At 53.3% G+C, this 17,149-nt stretch overlaps 1 protein-coding gene across 1 annotated transcript in view; it reads right to left on the bottom strand.

Moving 5' to 3' along the window:
• Window positions 1-17,149, bottom strand: part of CACNA1E (calcium voltage-gated channel subunit alpha1 E) — a 345,678-nt gene that overhangs the window by 51,076 nt on the left and 277,453 nt on the right. Inside the window, 7 exon segments of the mRNA XM_032463593.1 lie at window positions 9,183-9,289; window positions 10,037-10,096; window positions 10,769-10,898; window positions 12,029-12,188; window positions 14,211-14,524; window positions 14,923-15,573; window positions 16,746-16,802. Coding sequence (XP_032319484.1) covers window positions 9,183-9,289; window positions 10,037-10,096; window positions 10,769-10,898; window positions 12,029-12,188; window positions 14,211-14,524; window positions 14,923-15,573; window positions 16,746-16,802 — 1,479 coding nt within the window.

Below are 17,149 nucleotides of genomic sequence, written 5' to 3' on the forward strand. Positions count from 1 at the left end.
TAAAGGCCAGAATTTGCTCTCTACAATTAATTTTGCCCCGGGAGCCTCGTAAAATATAATGCTATGGAACAAAGGGGATCTCTGACCATTGTGTGTGTGTGTGTGTGTGTCCCTTGTTTTGGAAAGTGGAGTTCTTTGATGGTACACTCCGATCTTAACAGCTGACTGTGGCTGGCAACGTACGGGGTAGGGGGCTATTTGTCCCATTCAGACCCCCACAGATTTGAGCCCAGGATAGTAATCAGACACAGGCCAAAAGTAAAATAAAAATTAGTCACTGCTCTGTGCATCTTTCAAACAGGTCTCTTACTGCAGAGGGGCCACTGAAAAGCCATGATTTTGAGTGGTTACAAAAGAACATGCTTACGCTCTCAATTTTCTCCAACATATGTTCAGTACAGATTTGAAAACTGCCATTAGAAATGAATGGAATACTGGATAACCAAGCCACAGAGTCAGGAAAAGCTGCAACGCTTTGGACCCCATTAATTAAAATATATCCTAAGTGTACACATGGGCTAGGTTGGACGTCCTCTCCCAAACCCCCGCATGCAAGAGTCATTAAGCCACTATCCAAGTCAACAAGATTGCAAGGGAGACGTTTTTTCCAACTAAGAGGACAAACTCTTCAAGGACTTCAACTGAGGCACACTGATTTAGAAAAAATTCAGGAGCTTTTTACAAATCATTTAAATATAATCATTTGATAACACTTTGCTAGTCTTTGCTACTAAACATATAACCAGATTTTGTTTTTTACACTCCCTAGCTAATTAGAGAAGTTTTATCAGGTTTACAAGTTGATTCTAAGGTTAAAATCTGAGGATAATAATTTCACAGGCGCGGCTGTACTGGCCCCACTTTAATGGGGCTCCACTGGGCTCGCCCTTTCCCCATTTATTTTCTACTTATTTGTTAAGTTCTTGGCTGCTCTCCAGGAAGAAAAATGCCACATTTCTCTTATGCCTCATCAGCTAAAAAATGAGAATTTTCCAGCTCAATTGTCGAGTTGCCCTCCAGATCTTTCATGTGTAATCACTCAGCATTCACTGTAATCTTTCTTTTCAGCTTCTAGGCCCCCCCTTTCTCAAAGGACACGCTCTCAAATTGATTTCTGCTGGGAACTGATTCTCTTTCCATGGGGGACAGAGCCAGAACACTGGGTTGTGAAGAGTCCTTCTTCCTTGTAAGTGGAATGACCTTCTGCCCTCCCCCCACCGGTTCCCCCCCAACCCCCCGCCCCGGGGTGGGAGGGAGCAGCACAGGGCTGGGAAGGAATCTCTTGCATTAGGGAAAAGGACAGGCTTGCTGGACTGTAAAGGGGGGCGGAGGGCTTATGACGTGAGGAGCCCTGAGCATCGCTGAGTGTCTGGACCATGACTTGGTAGTCAAGAAGAACTCCCATTCCTTATGCACTTACTAAGTGTTTGGGACTATATTGGACACTGAGTATGTTTTAGCTTATTTAATTCTTACAAGACCAAAATACAGCTATTTTTAATTTCTACTTACAGATGAGCAAGTAGAGGTTCAGAGAGATAAGACAGCTAATAGTTAATAGTGCTGAGTTTACTTTACTCTGAAACCTAGGCTCTTATTTAGAACATTACAAAGCCTTTTCACATGGGCACCGCTGGAGGGTTTTTATTTATTTTGGGGGGGGGGGATAATTAGGTTTATTTATTTGTTTGTTTGTTTTTAGTGGAGGTACTGGGGATTGAACCCAGGACCTTGTGCATGCTAAGCATGTGCTCTACCACTGAGCTGTACCCTCCTCCCTACCACTGGAGGGTTTTAACCAAAGACGGAAACAGCAGAAGAAACCAGCAGCTCCCGAGCTCAAATACTCAACTGCCCATCTATCAGTGTCCTCTATCAGTCTAGGGTCTGTGAGGGCTCATGGGAAGAAAAAGATACAGATGGAACAAGATGACCAAGGTCAAGGACGCCTTCTCCTTCTGGCCCCTAGGACTTGTCTGTCTCCAGGTGGAGACAGAGGAACTGCAGGATGAGGATAGGTCCGTACCAAGCCACTACGCTGAGTTTACAGAGGTGAGCCACTTAGAACTCAGCAGAACGTCAGGGGCAGAAGGGAGCTTAATGTAATGGAGAAAGCCTGGAACTTGAAGTCAAACTTACCGGTGGTCTAAGAACTGGCTCTTCTACTGAACTAGTCAAATGAGCCAAACTAGTCAAACCTCGGGCAATCCATTTCTCTCCTGCAAAGCAGGACTGCTGAGTGCCAAGTGGAATACAGAACGTGAAAGCACTTTAAAAGTTCTAAAGACCCATGGAGGTGAGGAGGAAGTTTTCCCCTTTGCACCGGCAATGCTTGTCTCTGGAAACAGAACTCTTCAGGACCCGCTGGCAAGGCTAGTTCATCTGTGTGAAGAATCTAAATCCGGCACTTTGAACTTGTCACTGCTGGCTGCTGACGTGGGGATGATTTTTCTTCCTGACCCATACCCCAGCATCTCTTGGGGCCACCCATGAGCCCTAAATCCTTTAGAACTCTGCCATCTCTCCCTGTTCTGGGACCGGAGCACTCGCTCTATTCTAAGTGGTTAGTGTACAGTCCTTTGCTTGTTGCATATGGACCTCAGCGAGCTCCTGGTACACACTCATCACTGCCTTTGCAAACTTTCTCCTTTGCAAAACACAGCACTATACTTTTACTGGAAGGTATTTTTGTCCAAGCACTAAGAAACAGCAAGAGACAGCAAAGCACCTGTCTCCTAGCAGTACTGTTATTCATTCTAGTGAACAGTCACCTGATTTGTCTTGCTTCTTAGTCTTCATATTCTAAATATACCCAAAGACCCCCTCAGCTGCTGATCTTTCTAAGAAGGCCATGGTGCCGGCTGCAGTCCAGCCAATACACTCCCCCAGCTGGAGACTAATTCATAATGCTGTGCCTCTGCGAGTGTGGATTAAGCAGATGGCTGACAGTCCACATGATCTGAGCTGATACTTCCCAAGTCCCATCACGAAATCTTCTGACCCAAATTACTCTAAAACCTTCTTTTAAATCTGGACGGCACAGTGACGGGTTTCTGCTAATCCTGCAGGACAGAGCTCTTCCCACGGCGGCAAAGCCTCGCCTTCTGTGCAGGGTGCTTTTTGCATATGAATCTGATTAGCCAAATTGTTGGTTATCATGTGGATGGGGCCATGTTCTCCGATTGGACCCTTTCATTTTGTTTGGTTCTATGGCCATGGGCTGAAATCCTACTTATAACCAACCATCTCTCAAACTGGTGCTTGTTAAAAGAAGGCCAATCCCTGGGCATTCACACTTGTTATCTCCATAAGATAAAGGTTTCTGAGTGTACATTCTACACGGGGTTCCCCAGCAGAACCAATGGCACATGTAACAAACAATGCTTTTTCCAGTGTCCATCAAAAAACATGCACACTGGGGCAGAAAGACTGGGAACTTATCTCTTCCTTTCAGACACTCTCTCCATGAGGCTCCCACTCTGACCCTTCTTATTCCCTCCCAAACCCCATTTGCAAGGCAGCTAGGGTATAAAATACAGCAGTGGGAACCCCAAGAGTCCCTCCCTGGGCACAAAGCCAGATAAAGTCATCCTCACCAGCGAGGTGACCCCTAAGGCTGAAGTCTCAAGCAGTGACATCCTTCTGTGTGCTCGCTGCTGGAAATTTCCAATCCCAGCCCAGCCAGCATCCTAAATCCACAGTTAATGGGCTACCTGATGGCTAAATTTAATTTTCATCTTTCATTCTCTTCCACAGAGCAGTGGAACTGGATGAACTGTCTGGCGCGGTGCTAAATGGGTCTTCTTTGCATGAAGCAGGACTTCGTCCACTGTTTTTCCCCATAAGATTAATGTGTAGTCACAGCTTCCTGTGGGAGACGCCCCCTTCAGTTTTAAAAGAACGGGGGCTGTCAAGAAAGTAGCCCCAAAGGCAAAGCCTGAGGCTTGCGGGCCCTGCCTTAGACACAGGCAGGCAGCGAAGAACAGGAGGAAGGGTCAGGCAGGTGTCAGGTGAGATGTGGGTTCTACCGTTACCGCGCTCTGCCGTGTGTGAGCACCCACCGGCACTTCAGTTCTAAACAGTGACTCCCTTCTCATGGGCACATTCCCACCTTCGCAAACACAAAGCTCAAATGCAAAACCAGAACCAGAGTACCATATTCTGGGGCTCCTTAGGGACCTTCCAAATCTAAAATTGTCTGTGTTTGCGTATTTCACTGAATGAATTCAGAAGCAGCTCTGCCGCTGTGGCTGGTCCTGAATGCATTCAGGAGACCTGACGCATCTTAGAGTCGAGGGCAGAGCGTCAAGTGTCAGGAAAGTGACATACTTCAACGAACAGAATGTAATGAAGGCTAATGTGGGGCTTCCGGTTCCTTCTGGCATCAAGAGGCAGACTGCCTCATGTTTCCCTTCTGTGGCTAAGGACTGAACAATGAATGGCCAAGTGCGGCTGTGACCCAGATGCCCCGCGGGCCAGGGAGTCCTGAACTTCCCTCGGGCCCCACTATGGTGGGAAATGGCCCTGGGAAGCTGTGGCATCAGTTGGCCCAGAGCCTGGGTGATTCTGACTGAGGCACAGACCCACGTTGGGGAGGAGGTGGGAGCAGAATTGCTAGGTATTTTTCTTTTAAACCATTTGGTATTGAGAAACCATCATAAGCTGTCAGTTTACCACTTAGAATCCAACCTGGGACAGCTCACCTGGCGACCTGACTTGAGCTAATCCAACAACATGCTGTAGAGCAATGGGAAAGAAGGGGGGTGGGTGCTGAGCTGGAGTCAGAACCACACACGTTCTGGTCCTCCCCTGGGGTCCCTCCTGTCCCTGCCCACCCACCTCCCCAAAGTTGGAAGCCTTCACTTAGCACTGAAGACAGGAAACCTGAGGGCCAGACAGCATCGCCATCACTGTGCAGGCTCCCGTAAGGCTCATGAACTCAACCTGCAGCAGGGCCACATGACCCCCCCCCCCCAAGGAAGCTGACTCTGGCGGTGCCCCAAAGTGGGGGGATGTGCCCGATGTGCACATACCCAGAAATGCCAAGGCTGGCCCATCTCTGCTTTCCCACTCAGCAGGCCGGGAAGCAGGAGCGATGGCAACGGGGTGTGAGGAAATCAGGAAAAGCAGGTTCTGCACTTTCAGTGGAAAATAACTATCAAACAGAAGAATTCCTCTTTTTCAGATAGAAAAAGATAAAAGAGAAAGGTTTCATAGATCCAGTCACTCACCAGACTTTTCTTGAAACCTCAGAGAGGAAAAAGCACAGTCAGGATATTTATAGTTGGCAAACACTCCGTGTCTCCATATGGCCCAGAAAGGGGGGTGCCGGGAGGGCAGTGGGGTGCGGGAGAGTCGTAGCCAACCTCTGCCCAAACTCTCCCCCTCTATCCAGGTACTGGGCTTACGGGGGGAGACCCGAGTGTTCTTATAAATGCTTTATAATGTAAAAGTGGGCTGGCGAGAACAGGAAAGGTGCAATGTGGGTATCTTTCCATTTATTTTCTTGCCCCCTGGTGTGCCCACACTCAGAGAAAATAAACCCCCTTCCCCTCCTCCTCAACAGTCAATAAAGTCCCCACATGGGGTTTGTCGGGTTTACATTATAAAGAATCCCTTCACTTGCTGTATGTATGCAGCTACAGAGAAGAGAGCTTTCTCTTCAGCCACTACACAATCAACATATATGCTTCTAGAAGACATACATGACGGCAGGTGCAGACCTCTGCAGGAAGAGGGCTCAGCTTTCCCTGAGAATTCAGCTAGAGGCCGTTTTCTCCCCTTGGTTAGGGGTGCTGCTCTCAGGACATGGGCTGGTTTCTGAGAAGGCTCTGGCTGACACTTCTGATTCCTGAGGAGCCATGCAAAGGGGTTACCATGGCAATTACCATCAATTCTGCTCAAACTGAACAACAGCCTTTGCAGAAGCCTCAGTAGGGTGAGGTTCAATTTCCAAGAGAGAGAGAGAGACAGGAGTTAAGGTTATCCGAATGGTGGATATTCCTAGGGGCAGAAATATGGGATATGACAATGCAAGTTGTGTCCACAGGGAGGGAGGTCCTTGACAAGCCTATAGGAAAACTCACATGTGGCTTCCTGTTGGCCTGAGCCCCTGAGCAGTGCCCCACAGTGGGACGTAGGCCTTATTCCGAAGTCAACCTGCCCCAGGCTAGGTCTTCGCTCTGCTGGCAGTGGAGACCCTGGCTAACCCTACCAAAGTCATGGGAAAGCTGAATTCTCTGTGCCCTTAATAAGGAGAGGGAGAGAACAGAGTTAGGAAGCATGAGCATATGAGCAAGAGAAAGCACTACCTGGACCTCAGCAAACGTGGGGATGGCCAGAGGAGCGGGGTGGGGAGGGGGAGGGGGAGGGGAGCCCACTCCAGGAGCAGGAGAAAGGGGAGAGGAAATGCGCATGGCAAGCTGAGAAGGATGCTAACAAAAGAGAGTGTGGATGGAGAAGGATGAGCAAACACCATTTACACCTCAGAGGGAAATGAATAAAAACATTCAAGTGACTAAAAGCAAGTGATGGATCATAACTCTCAATCCATCACATACGCGTGGACCCCAGGACCAGGGGATTCCTGGGGTTCCCTGCACTGTACCTGGTCTGAGCACCAACAGAGAGGCTTCGGCTCCGGGCGGTTAAGGCTTCCCCTGCCGCCAGCACCAAAGCTACCACCGCCAAGTTTCAAAAGGCACAAAGAAAGAACAAGACAGGTGACGGCCCTCCAGCCCAGCGTCACTGCCCCGGATCTGAGGAGAGAGGGCTGGACTGCAGACCCGGGCAGGCCCGCAGAGGCTTCCTCTCACACACACCTCCTCCCCACCGGCACCAACCCAGGCCAGGTGTGTGCTGGACATACAACCGCCATGGCGTGGAAACCAGCCTGTGCTCATCTTCCACTGATGCCTCCACACACCTTTTGCTCCCTAGTCAGACTTCACCATGTGATGGAGAATGGGAGTGGAAGAGGGGGAGTTCACATTCCTGCATCACTCACACTGTGTCAGACTCTGGACTAAGCACTCGACACACGGTATTTTGTCTCTACGGCCGAGATGAGACACTGAGGCTAAGAGGGTTAGTATCTTGTGATGTTGCTCGAGGCCATGAAACTGGGAAGTAGAGGAGCTGGGATTCCAGCCAGTGCCTTCCTGACTCCACAGCCCAGGCCCTTCCTTCCAGCCCAGCGAGCCCTATTCTTCCTCCAGAGGGAGCGGCTTCTTTCCTACATGCTTCTCTCCCCTTGTCCTTTATTTCTTCAAAGAGAGACAACTTATTTTACTGAGATCAAAAATAACAGAGAAGAAAAGTATGGTGAACAGTGTATGCAAATGAGTAGGTAAAACGAGAAGGGAGCCTGACTTTAAAAGCTCGGGGTAAGATTTCTCTCTAACCAAAAAGGTGGACCTTCTCAGGGCGAAGGCCAACTTTCTTTTTTAAAAAAAAAATGTATTTCATTTTATTTAAATTTGGGGGGGGGGTAATTAGGTTTACTTCTTTCTTTCTTTTTTAGCAGAGGTACTGGGGATTGAACCCAGGACCTCATGCATGCTAAGCATGCGCTGTACCACTGAGCTACACCCTCCCTCACGAAGGCCAACTTTGATGCTTCTTTCCATGAAGGAGGAGGAAGAGGAGGGGGAGTCCCCTCCGGAGAGTGAGAATCACCTTTATTTTTACCCTGCTATGAGAGTCCATACAGGATCCAGATGCTTGGGAAAAAGTCCATACTTTTGTGTAATTTCCTCCCAAACAGCTCAGCCGCGCCCAGTAAGAGGCTTCCTTGTCGTGAGGGGCACAGGGACTCCACGTGACTCTAATGGGTTAATACACTGGTGGGCCTAAGGAACAGGACACTAGAATTGTCCTGACTGCCAGCCCAGCTCAGGGTCACGAGTCACACCCAGCCTGGCTCTCCTCTTGGGGGGGGTCCCCCATGGCCAGTGCAGCAATGGACACGTCCACTTTCGGGTTCTGGGAGATCTTAAACTCTTCGCATAGCAGGGAACCCCTCATCTCTCTTACAGACAGAGGGCTCCCCACCCCCAGCCACAGAGGAACATTCCTTAACTCTCACCCCATTTCCTTCTCCACCAGAAGGGACAGGGATGGAAGCTGACAGTGTCTGGGGAGAAGGTGGGATGGATGGTCCCTTTTTGACCACTTGGATCCGGGACGGTCAAATCTATGGCGGTGTTTGGTTCCTCCCTTTTGTAGCTGCAGCGATGACGGCAGCTCCTGAACACTTGCCGTCTGCCCCATCACATGGTGTAGCCAGCCTTGCCTAGAAGACACGGCTCCCTCTGTGCTCAGAGAGGCTGGAGGGAATTCTGCTGTGCTCTCCCCGGGAGATGGTGATGTTGCTCTGATGGCGGAACAAGGTACAGATAGACCCCAAAGGCTGTCATTCATCTTCTGGGGCCTATAACCACTAGCTCAGGGAAAAGGCCCTGACCACAGGCCTACTTCCTCCCTACATCCCGGAGGGCTAAGAGAGCCCTTGCCTGGATCAATGTTTGAAAAATAAACAAAGAAACAAAACAAAAAACCAAAAAACCCTAATGTAATAAACATGGTTTAGTCTCCCGAATGGTTTAAGACGATATTGCTAAGTGTGTTACCAAGGAAGGTTGGAAAGTCTTCCCTTCCAGAGCTTACTAACATATTAACATGGTTCTTACGTTCCTAGAATGGCGCTGGGGCACCTCTGCTCATGCACAGGGCATCTCCCCAGGCGCAGGATTCTATGATCCTCAGCTCTGCTCTACCCTCTCATCTTCTTTCAAGCTGATCCTCTGTTTGACAGAATCAAGCTGGGAAAGGGTCTGTCACCTGTCCCTGGGTCCCTCCCTGAGCCTGTGGGGGTACTGCCCACACAGGGGAGGCCTGCCCAGGCTTCCTCATCACACAGGAGGGAACTCCAGGGCTTTGACTTCTCCCTACAGACTCTCCCTGCCCCTCCTTCACCAGCCCTACCCCTCAGGGCAAGTGAGCTGAAGCTACCGGCTCTTAGGAGCTGAGCCAAGGGCCACAGGGAAGCAGCCCCCAGGGCAGCGTTTGCTGGCACCACTGAGTGAACTATTTCTCAGACTGGCCCTGGAGAAGACCTCTCATCAGCCAGTCTCAGGAGGAAGGGAAGGAAGGGAACTGAGTGAGAAAAAGGGGTTACTTACGCCAAAGCAAAGGCCACCAACGCACCGACCACCACCACGAAGTCCAGGATGTTCCACAGGTCCCGGAAGTAGGACCCGTCCTGCAGGATCAGGCCCTGGTCGATCATCTGCAGGAGGAGAGAACAGCCCCCAATGAGCCCAGGAGGGGCTGGCAACTCGTGCCCTGAGCTCTGGGCTCCCTGTGGCAACTACTCCACCGCCACTGCCCCTACAACCAACCCCACCCAGGGGCCTGAGGAGCAGGAGGACGGGTTCCACGGGCTCCCTCCACCTAACTGCGAGGCTGAGGACTTTCTCACAGTTACCAGGGTTCAACTAGACAGCTTGGCTCCCAGGACCCTGCCGCACCCCTCCTCTCACGAGTGGTTCCGAGCACCACCATCACCACGTATGCACAGATGGGAGGAATCCCAGACGGGTGAGACTGGGAACAGCACTGACGTGCGGCGTGCTCGGGCGGTGGGGGACAGAGTGGAGGGCGGTGAGTGCGGGCGGGACTAGATGCAGGCGAGGAGGACTCAGCCCGACCTCACCCTTGGCTGTGGCAGGTACCCAGGCTCCAACCAGGAAGCACGCTAGGGAAGTGAGAACGGTCCCCACCCCTGCGGCGCTCCTGACGCCTGCCTGAGGGGGGGCCTGGCTCCTCCTCCTCGGGCCACGCCCTCCTCGAAACAGATCTATGCAGTCATGTCATGACACGACAGACGTGACCCGGATCTGAGGCCAGAGGAGGGGTCAGCAGAGGCCCCACTGTCACTGGAGATGACAGCCCTGGGCAAGGGCACTGTACTAGAGAAGGTGACCAGTGACCCATCCAAACCCCCAGCGCCCAGGTTTGCCCTACAGGCTCTCACCTTTATAACCATCTCAAAGGTGAACACGCCGGTGAAAACATAGTCAAAGTACCTCAGCACCTGTAAGACACACAAAGGGAAGAGGAAGAGGACCATATGTGACCGTGGGCTCCATGCACTCCACAGACATGGGCATTCTTACCTCCAAACAGAAGCTTCTAACTGCTAGTTGGATGCAGGGAGGAGAGGAGCCATGGAAACCATGGGGGCCGCACAACCCTGTGGCTAGGACTTGGTCCTTCCCTCCCCGGGGTCAGAACTTAACATCCTGGGGCTGAACTGCTCCACAAATCTCTCCCTTTCTGGAATCCTTGTCAGTTCAAATCCTCCCCACCTCTCTCACACCTCGCAACATCCCCCCGGGAGCCCTCCAAGAGATGTCTCAGCTCCCCACCTTCACTCACATCACCCACCACGCTATGTCGGATCCCGCTTCCAACCCAGGCATGGGCGTAGACCCCCCCTTCCAAAGCCCTGACTGGCTCTGGGTGTAAAGCCCGCTGCTGACGCACCAAGGCAAGCAGTGATATTGGGGAGTTAGGGTTGGGGTGAGGGCTGGTCTTGAAATGCTTCACACTTTGCCCTCAGGAACAGAGATGGGCAATTTCCCAAGCCTTCCTCATCCCCAGGAACCTTCCTTAGTTCCCCTCTAGTGCCGGGATGGGAGGGAGCTGGGACAGAGCAGGTACCAGGGCACTAAGGAGACTGGCAAACGGCCCCTTGAGTACCCACTTTGTTGCGCTCCGAGTTGGTCAGGACGGGGTCCTCGGCTGCCAGGGCGATGCTGCTGGCTGCGATCACCAGGAGGATGCACATCTCGAAGTAGCGCAGGTTCACGATGTAGTGGCAGGCCCTGCGGATGCTGGGGGGCGGGGCGGAGGGGCCTGCTGAGCCGGCCCCCTCCCTCCCATCCCCGCCCTCGCTCCCCATCCCCAAGCACATCAGCCTCTCCCAGACAGCCAGGCCCTGGCCGGAGGAAGCCGTGGGGAGAGCAATTTAATTTCTGAGGCACCACCCTTGATTTAAAGCCCCAGTGGGGAAGGTAATCAGATTGGTTAGAGGCCGCGGTACGCAAGCCAAGATAGATTATCTTGCAAGTGCCTGTGAGCTGTGTGGGCAGCAGCAGCACCAGACTACACACACGGTACCTTCCACTGTGTCTCAAGGTCTACGCCCCCCACTGCACAGAAACTGGGGCAGAGCAAGGAAAGCAGAAGAACCAAGACACAGAAAACCAGGCGTGGATTCTAAGATTTCCGATGAAAGCAGCAAGAGGTTTCCGTGAGCCTCGGGGACTCTGATTAAAGTCACTACAGACCGCACCCCACTCTCAGCTGGCCTGACGTACCCTGTTAGGTTCCTTCCTTCCCCCCAGGGCCTTGGCCGAATGCTGCCCACACGGTCACTGGAAGCCCTCCCGTCTTCCAGGACCACCTGGATGTCCTGTTCACTTCCAGTGCAGAAGGCAGCTTCCCTTTCAAAATTCTATCTTTCCTGAATCTAACCTTCCTGATTCTTCCGTGCCGACCCCATCTCATGGTCCTGCCTCTGCTCTGAGGAACACGCCCACTTTGGAATTCACACGGAGGGCAGCCAATGGCTGGTCTAGTTACCCCAGGCTCCGTGCTCAGCCCCGCCCACCTCTGGAATACCGGGCGACACATTCTAAGTAGGTTTCTCTCCTTCCCAACCCCGGGCACCTACTGACCAAAGAGCAGGTGAAGGGTCTTCCTTACGACATTTCTCCTGCTGTCCTGCCTTAAATTACCCTTTAGACTCTGGGCACAGAGTTCCGAGTCTGTTAATAAATTCCATGATCCACCTCAACTCACGAGTACCCTGTATGCTTCAGATGTCTGGCCATGTACCACGAGGGAGGGTCAGGAGGAAGACCAGACCCTCGTCCCTCCTCCTTCTCCTCACCCCGCCCCGACTCAAACCCTGCTTGTGGACCTCAGCACCGAAGGCGGGCGGTGACGGAGGGCGCCTTACGGGTTGGTGGTGCTGAAGATGAACATGGAGCTGTGCGGCACCATGGCTTTGCCCGTCTCACGCTTCTCCTTCTGCTGCTGCTGCTTCTCCCCCCCCTCCTCCTCCTCCTTGATCTCTGCTTCCTTCAACGGACTGGCTTCTCCATCAGTCTTGTTGCTAACTGCAAGAGGAACAGATGGACATCTTCAGAACCATGTGAGAATGGTGCCCTGCATTTCCCACTGGGGATGGGATGGAGGAGACGGGAGAGGCAGCTAGGGATGTGCCTGGCCAGATGCCTGCAAACCTCAGGGTGTTTGCTAGATGACACTGAGTTAAGCCCAAGCTCTCTTCCTAGCCTTACCTGCACCCTAATTCCATATGAGCCTTTTTTGCCATATAGATAATAATTATGTTTCTCGGGTTAAACAGAATAGTTGTTTCTGTTGTCAAGTTTGCAAAGTTTACTTATATCTAAAATCAAATTATTCGTATACTTTCATTTACTGAATTCTTCACATCAGTACACTCTGAACGGCGTATGTTATTACTCCTCTTCTACAGATGGGACAACTGAAGTTCTGGGAATTCAAGGGCCTATCCGAAAGTTATACAGTTAGCATGGGCTCCCAATTCAAGTCCTATCTCCTTTCAATGACATCACACTGCCGTGGAAGATTTTAAGAAGCCGTTACTCTGTTTGAGGCAGCCTTTCTGGCTGGGCTTTTTCCACGATGGATGTAGAAATGCGAATGCAATATTCATGCGAATATGGGTCCAGGACTGCATTCCAGGACTGGGAGGACGAAGAAACCAGAGGCCAAGTGGGGCTCCTGGGATGCTGCCCTTTTCTTCCAAACACAAGTCTCAGTGCGGGCTACGTGGCACAGAGGATGAGACTATCAGAGTGGGGCAAGGGATCTGGGCAACCTCTCCTACATTCTCAGTTCAGTGACTGATTCTGCCCTGGAACCTTGTGTAAGCAGCAAACCTCTGAGGTCCTGCCCCTTTCCAGGTCCTTCCAAAAGGTAAGTCATCCAAGGTGCCCACAAGCCCTCGGACAGCATGCTCTCACCTACGACCAAGGCCAGAGACTGGCCCCAGAGTGGGGACAGAGGAGGGTCAAGCTTCCTTAAAGTTGTGCCCTATAAAATAAGGTCCAAAATCTTGCTTCTTAGAGCATAAAATTAAACAAGACATTAGGAGATGCACACGTCTGGTATCTGGAGACACGGCCGCCCATGTCAGCCCCAGGGGGCCCCGGACAAGTGAGGCTTCCCTTTCTAAAGTGGCAGTCACACTTTGAAGAATACTTTAAAAAGCAGTCTTCACTTTGAGAAAGGTGAAGACATGGAGACAGAGCGCTGGAAGAAAGAAAAACAGGGAGAGAAGACTGTCCCGTGAAAAGAGAAAAATTTGGGAAAAGAAAGGGGGAAAAAGCAAGAGTGGAATCCTGTGGTCACAATTCCGTGACGACGGGGCGGCCGGTGGGATGAATGCAGGGACAGGAGTGGGGTCGGGCAGAGATGGATGTGGGCTGGGTGCCTGTTGGCTGTGTGCCCCTTTGAGGTCTCCCAGAAGAACGTCGTTGCCTGAGGGGACTGTGAGGGAAAGCATGGCTGGCAGCTCCGGGGAGAAAAAGAGCCGGTAAGAGTGAAAGATTCATAAAATGTTAGTACAAGGAAAGATCTCAGAGCTAATCTGGCTCAGCGCCCTCACGTTACAGACGATAAAGTGAGGCCTCAAGAGACACAGGGCTTTTTGGAGGCCACACACTGAGCAGAGCCTGGGCTGGCCCGAGCCCTCCTGCCACCTTCCGTGCCAGCATCAGTCCCCTAAGTTGTCAGGTGGCAGAGCACCTGGGGGTCGCAGAGAACACCATCGGATATTCATACAATAAATCAAACAGCTGAATATACACATGGCATAAAATCACATGTGATCTCTCTGAAGACTCCAGGGTCTGGGGTCAAAGGCCAAGGGACATTTTATGGGCAAAACCTGAGATTAGGAAAATTCTAACTTATTTTTCTTGCAAGCTAGGATAAAAGTGCCGCTATTGTTTTTACATGTTGAAGGATGATTTCGTTTGACAGGTGGGGTTTTCCACGCAATTTAATGGGGACAACTTCAGAGCCATGAGTTCCCCAGCCCTGGTTGTGATGGGTGGTGCACGTGACGGGGGACAGGACTGTGTTCTCACTGTGCACCACGGTCGAGTCCACCAAGGGGTCTACGTCGGGGATGGCGACGGTGACGCTGGTGCTCTCGGTGGCAGCCTTGTCTGTGTTGGCTGTGACACAGGAGAGGTCGGGCTCGCTCTGGCTGATGACCCGGCCCATGTCCAGCTGCACGTCCCCCAGCAGGGCTTGCTCACTGCTGCCCTCTGGCTCCTGCTCTGTCAGCGCGGCATCCTTCTCCACTTCCAGCTCTGGTTGGGGCAGGACGAGGGGTGTGTCTGCCTCATTGAGCGCTCCTGCCAGCCCGGAACCTCTGGACACCATCAGACTGTTGGTTCTACAGAGGGAGAGGAGAAGACAGCTGGTACTCAGCTCTTAAGAAGCCGTTCCAAAATGGCTGATGCTCCTGGCAAGGGGAAGGGTGAGGGGAGCCAGGGCAGCCCTGCTGGAGGGCACCTGGCACCTGCTGCCTCCCGCCCCACCCAGCCAGGCAGACAAGCTAAGATCTGCAGGCAGTGTCCACTGCCTTACTCCCATCCATCCTTCCATTACCCACTCCCAATGGGAGAACAGACCCTGGTTTTCAGGGGGACAGACCCCACTGCCATCACATCTACACAAACCCTGTCAAAGATGCGTCAGCATCATGCCCATTTTGCAAAAGGGAAAACTGAGGCTTAGAAAGGTTTATATTGAAGAATCCCTCACACCAGCGTGCTCCGGGGTCTAATTTACCTCCTTAGGTCCTGGGATCGCTCTTTGTGGATCATGGGCTCCTTGCCCCCATGGCCGCCCCTGGGCTCACAGTCCCTCTCCTCCTCGGCAGGCGCGTCTTCATCCAGACTCCGCTCCTGGCTGGCAGACCTGCTCCGGGAGGCGGAGGAGGGCTCCTTGCCCTCCGTCCTGACACGGCGGTGCCGGCTGCGCCGCTGGCTCTGCCTGTGCCTGGCCCGGTCCTCAAAGGTCACCACGGTCTCTCCACCACCAGCCTCCTGCTGGGTGGGGTCACAGTTCCCATGACAGGGCCTGGCCAGCCATGGCGGCTCCCGCTTGCCCAGGGACAGGGGGCTCCTCTGGCTGTCCAGGGCGCTCGACAGGCTCCCCCCGTCCCGCTTGAGGGACCCCCCACGGCTGACGCGCTCTTCCTCACATCGCTCCAGACCCAGGCCCAGGGCCAGGCCCTCGATGGGCCGGGGTCTCCGGTACAGGCTGGGATGGGCATTGAGTGGGTTGAGGGGGCTCAGGGGGTTGAGGGGGTTGAGGGGGTTCATGGGCGGGGCCTCCTCCTTGTTGAGGGCCTCCTGGCTGGACATCTGCATGTGCCTCCTCAGCTGGCTGGTGCGCTGCTCCCACACCGACATGTGGTGCCGGCGCCTCCGCTCCCTCCTGCCAAAGGGGAGAGGGCGAGGGCACGTCACAAGCTGCCAGCCAAGGGCCAGGGAGGGCGGCCCCAGGGGCCCGGGCCAGCCTTCGGGGGCCGTGGGATGTGGCGGGGGAGGGACACACAGTGAAGGGAGCAAACGGGAGGGCCCGGGACCTGCAGACAGGAAGCACAGAAGGATGCGAGGGGCAGGGTGGGCCACGCATAAGTTGGACCGGAGACCCCCGGCCCATGGGGTTTCCATTGTCATCCCTGCTCTGCGGTAGCTGATGGCGTGGGGTCAGCCCAGGACTGAGTCCCAGTCCCCACGGCCTGCAGGGCAATGGTACACAGGCTTACCAGGTTTCCACTCCCCTGTTCCCTTCTGCTTTCAGGGCATCAATCCAGACCCACCCTGTGCCCACCAATGGCCCTGAGTTCAAGATCAGAGGCCTTTCTCCCTCCCACTCTCCCTCTTCTTTCCCTGGGAGAGCCAGGGCTGAGAAGTGTAACGGTCAGGCACTATCCAAGGGTGACTGGTGATAGTGGCGAGTGGGCCCACAGTACAGAAAGTCTCAGCATCACCCCCAGAAATCAGGGCGCAGTGGGTTTCTTCTACAGCCACTAATAAAAACCACAGGACTCTATGTCCAGGGACCACCAACGGCTCAGACTCCAAACCACCGTGGACCCAGCTCGGGGGCCTGCATGAGCATCATGGGGCAGCAGGAACACACCAGCATGACACGGAGAGGGGCCCACAGGGCGGGCTCACAGGAGTGGGGAGTGCGGGTATACGCCTACTCCCGCCCTTGCACGTGCCTGTGGGCGCACGCCCAGAGCCCGGGCTGGGGACACTCACATGTGCCCACCCACGTCCTCACTGAGGCCCACGCAGCCACAACAGCCACGGGCACTAACTACCCACGCCGACACATGCCCGCTCACAGGTCACACAGGAGAGCAAACTATGCACGGGGCACAGACCTTAGACGCACAGCGAGAAAGGCACATGGCGAATGGTGCAGAGGAGCAGATCCACAAACCATGTGCACAGAACGCACACACACACACACGCCACGGCACACACGGAAGTGCACGCCCCGTACCACTCTGTCCATGGGAAGGACAAAGAAGACACGGTGTCCCCGCACCCACACGTAACCACTCACAAACACGCAAACCGGTACACACATACAGGTGGCTGCTGCGTGGCTCCCACATCGACATGTGGTGTCTTCTCCTTCTGTCTCTTCTGGGGAAGAAAAACGGACAGGTTCAGTTCACCCCGACCTCTAGGACCCGCAAGCCCCACGGCCACCAGCCGACCTCCAGGGAGAGGGACAGAATCCCCTACGTGCCTGCTGCCCTCTGTAGATGCCCAACCTTCAGCTCTCCAAGGGAGTGAGCTTGGTTCCTTGCTGTGTGCAAACACATCGACCTAGTTTTCAAGCAAACATGCAGGGGTGCAAAGGGTCTATTGTTTTGCAGAGGGAACAGCTTCAGATGCTCAGTCACTGGGCCCCACCAGCACTCACACTTTCACCTAAATGTCCATCAGAGACCTAACTTGGAAACCCTGTAAACTTGGATGAAGAGGTT

Source organism: Camelus ferus, chromosome 21 (assembly GCF_009834535.1).
Source record: "Camelus ferus isolate YT-003-E chromosome 21, BCGSAC_Cfer_1.0, whole genome shotgun sequence".
Taxonomy (NCBI): Eukaryota; Metazoa; Chordata; class Mammalia; order Artiodactyla; family Camelidae; genus Camelus; species Camelus ferus.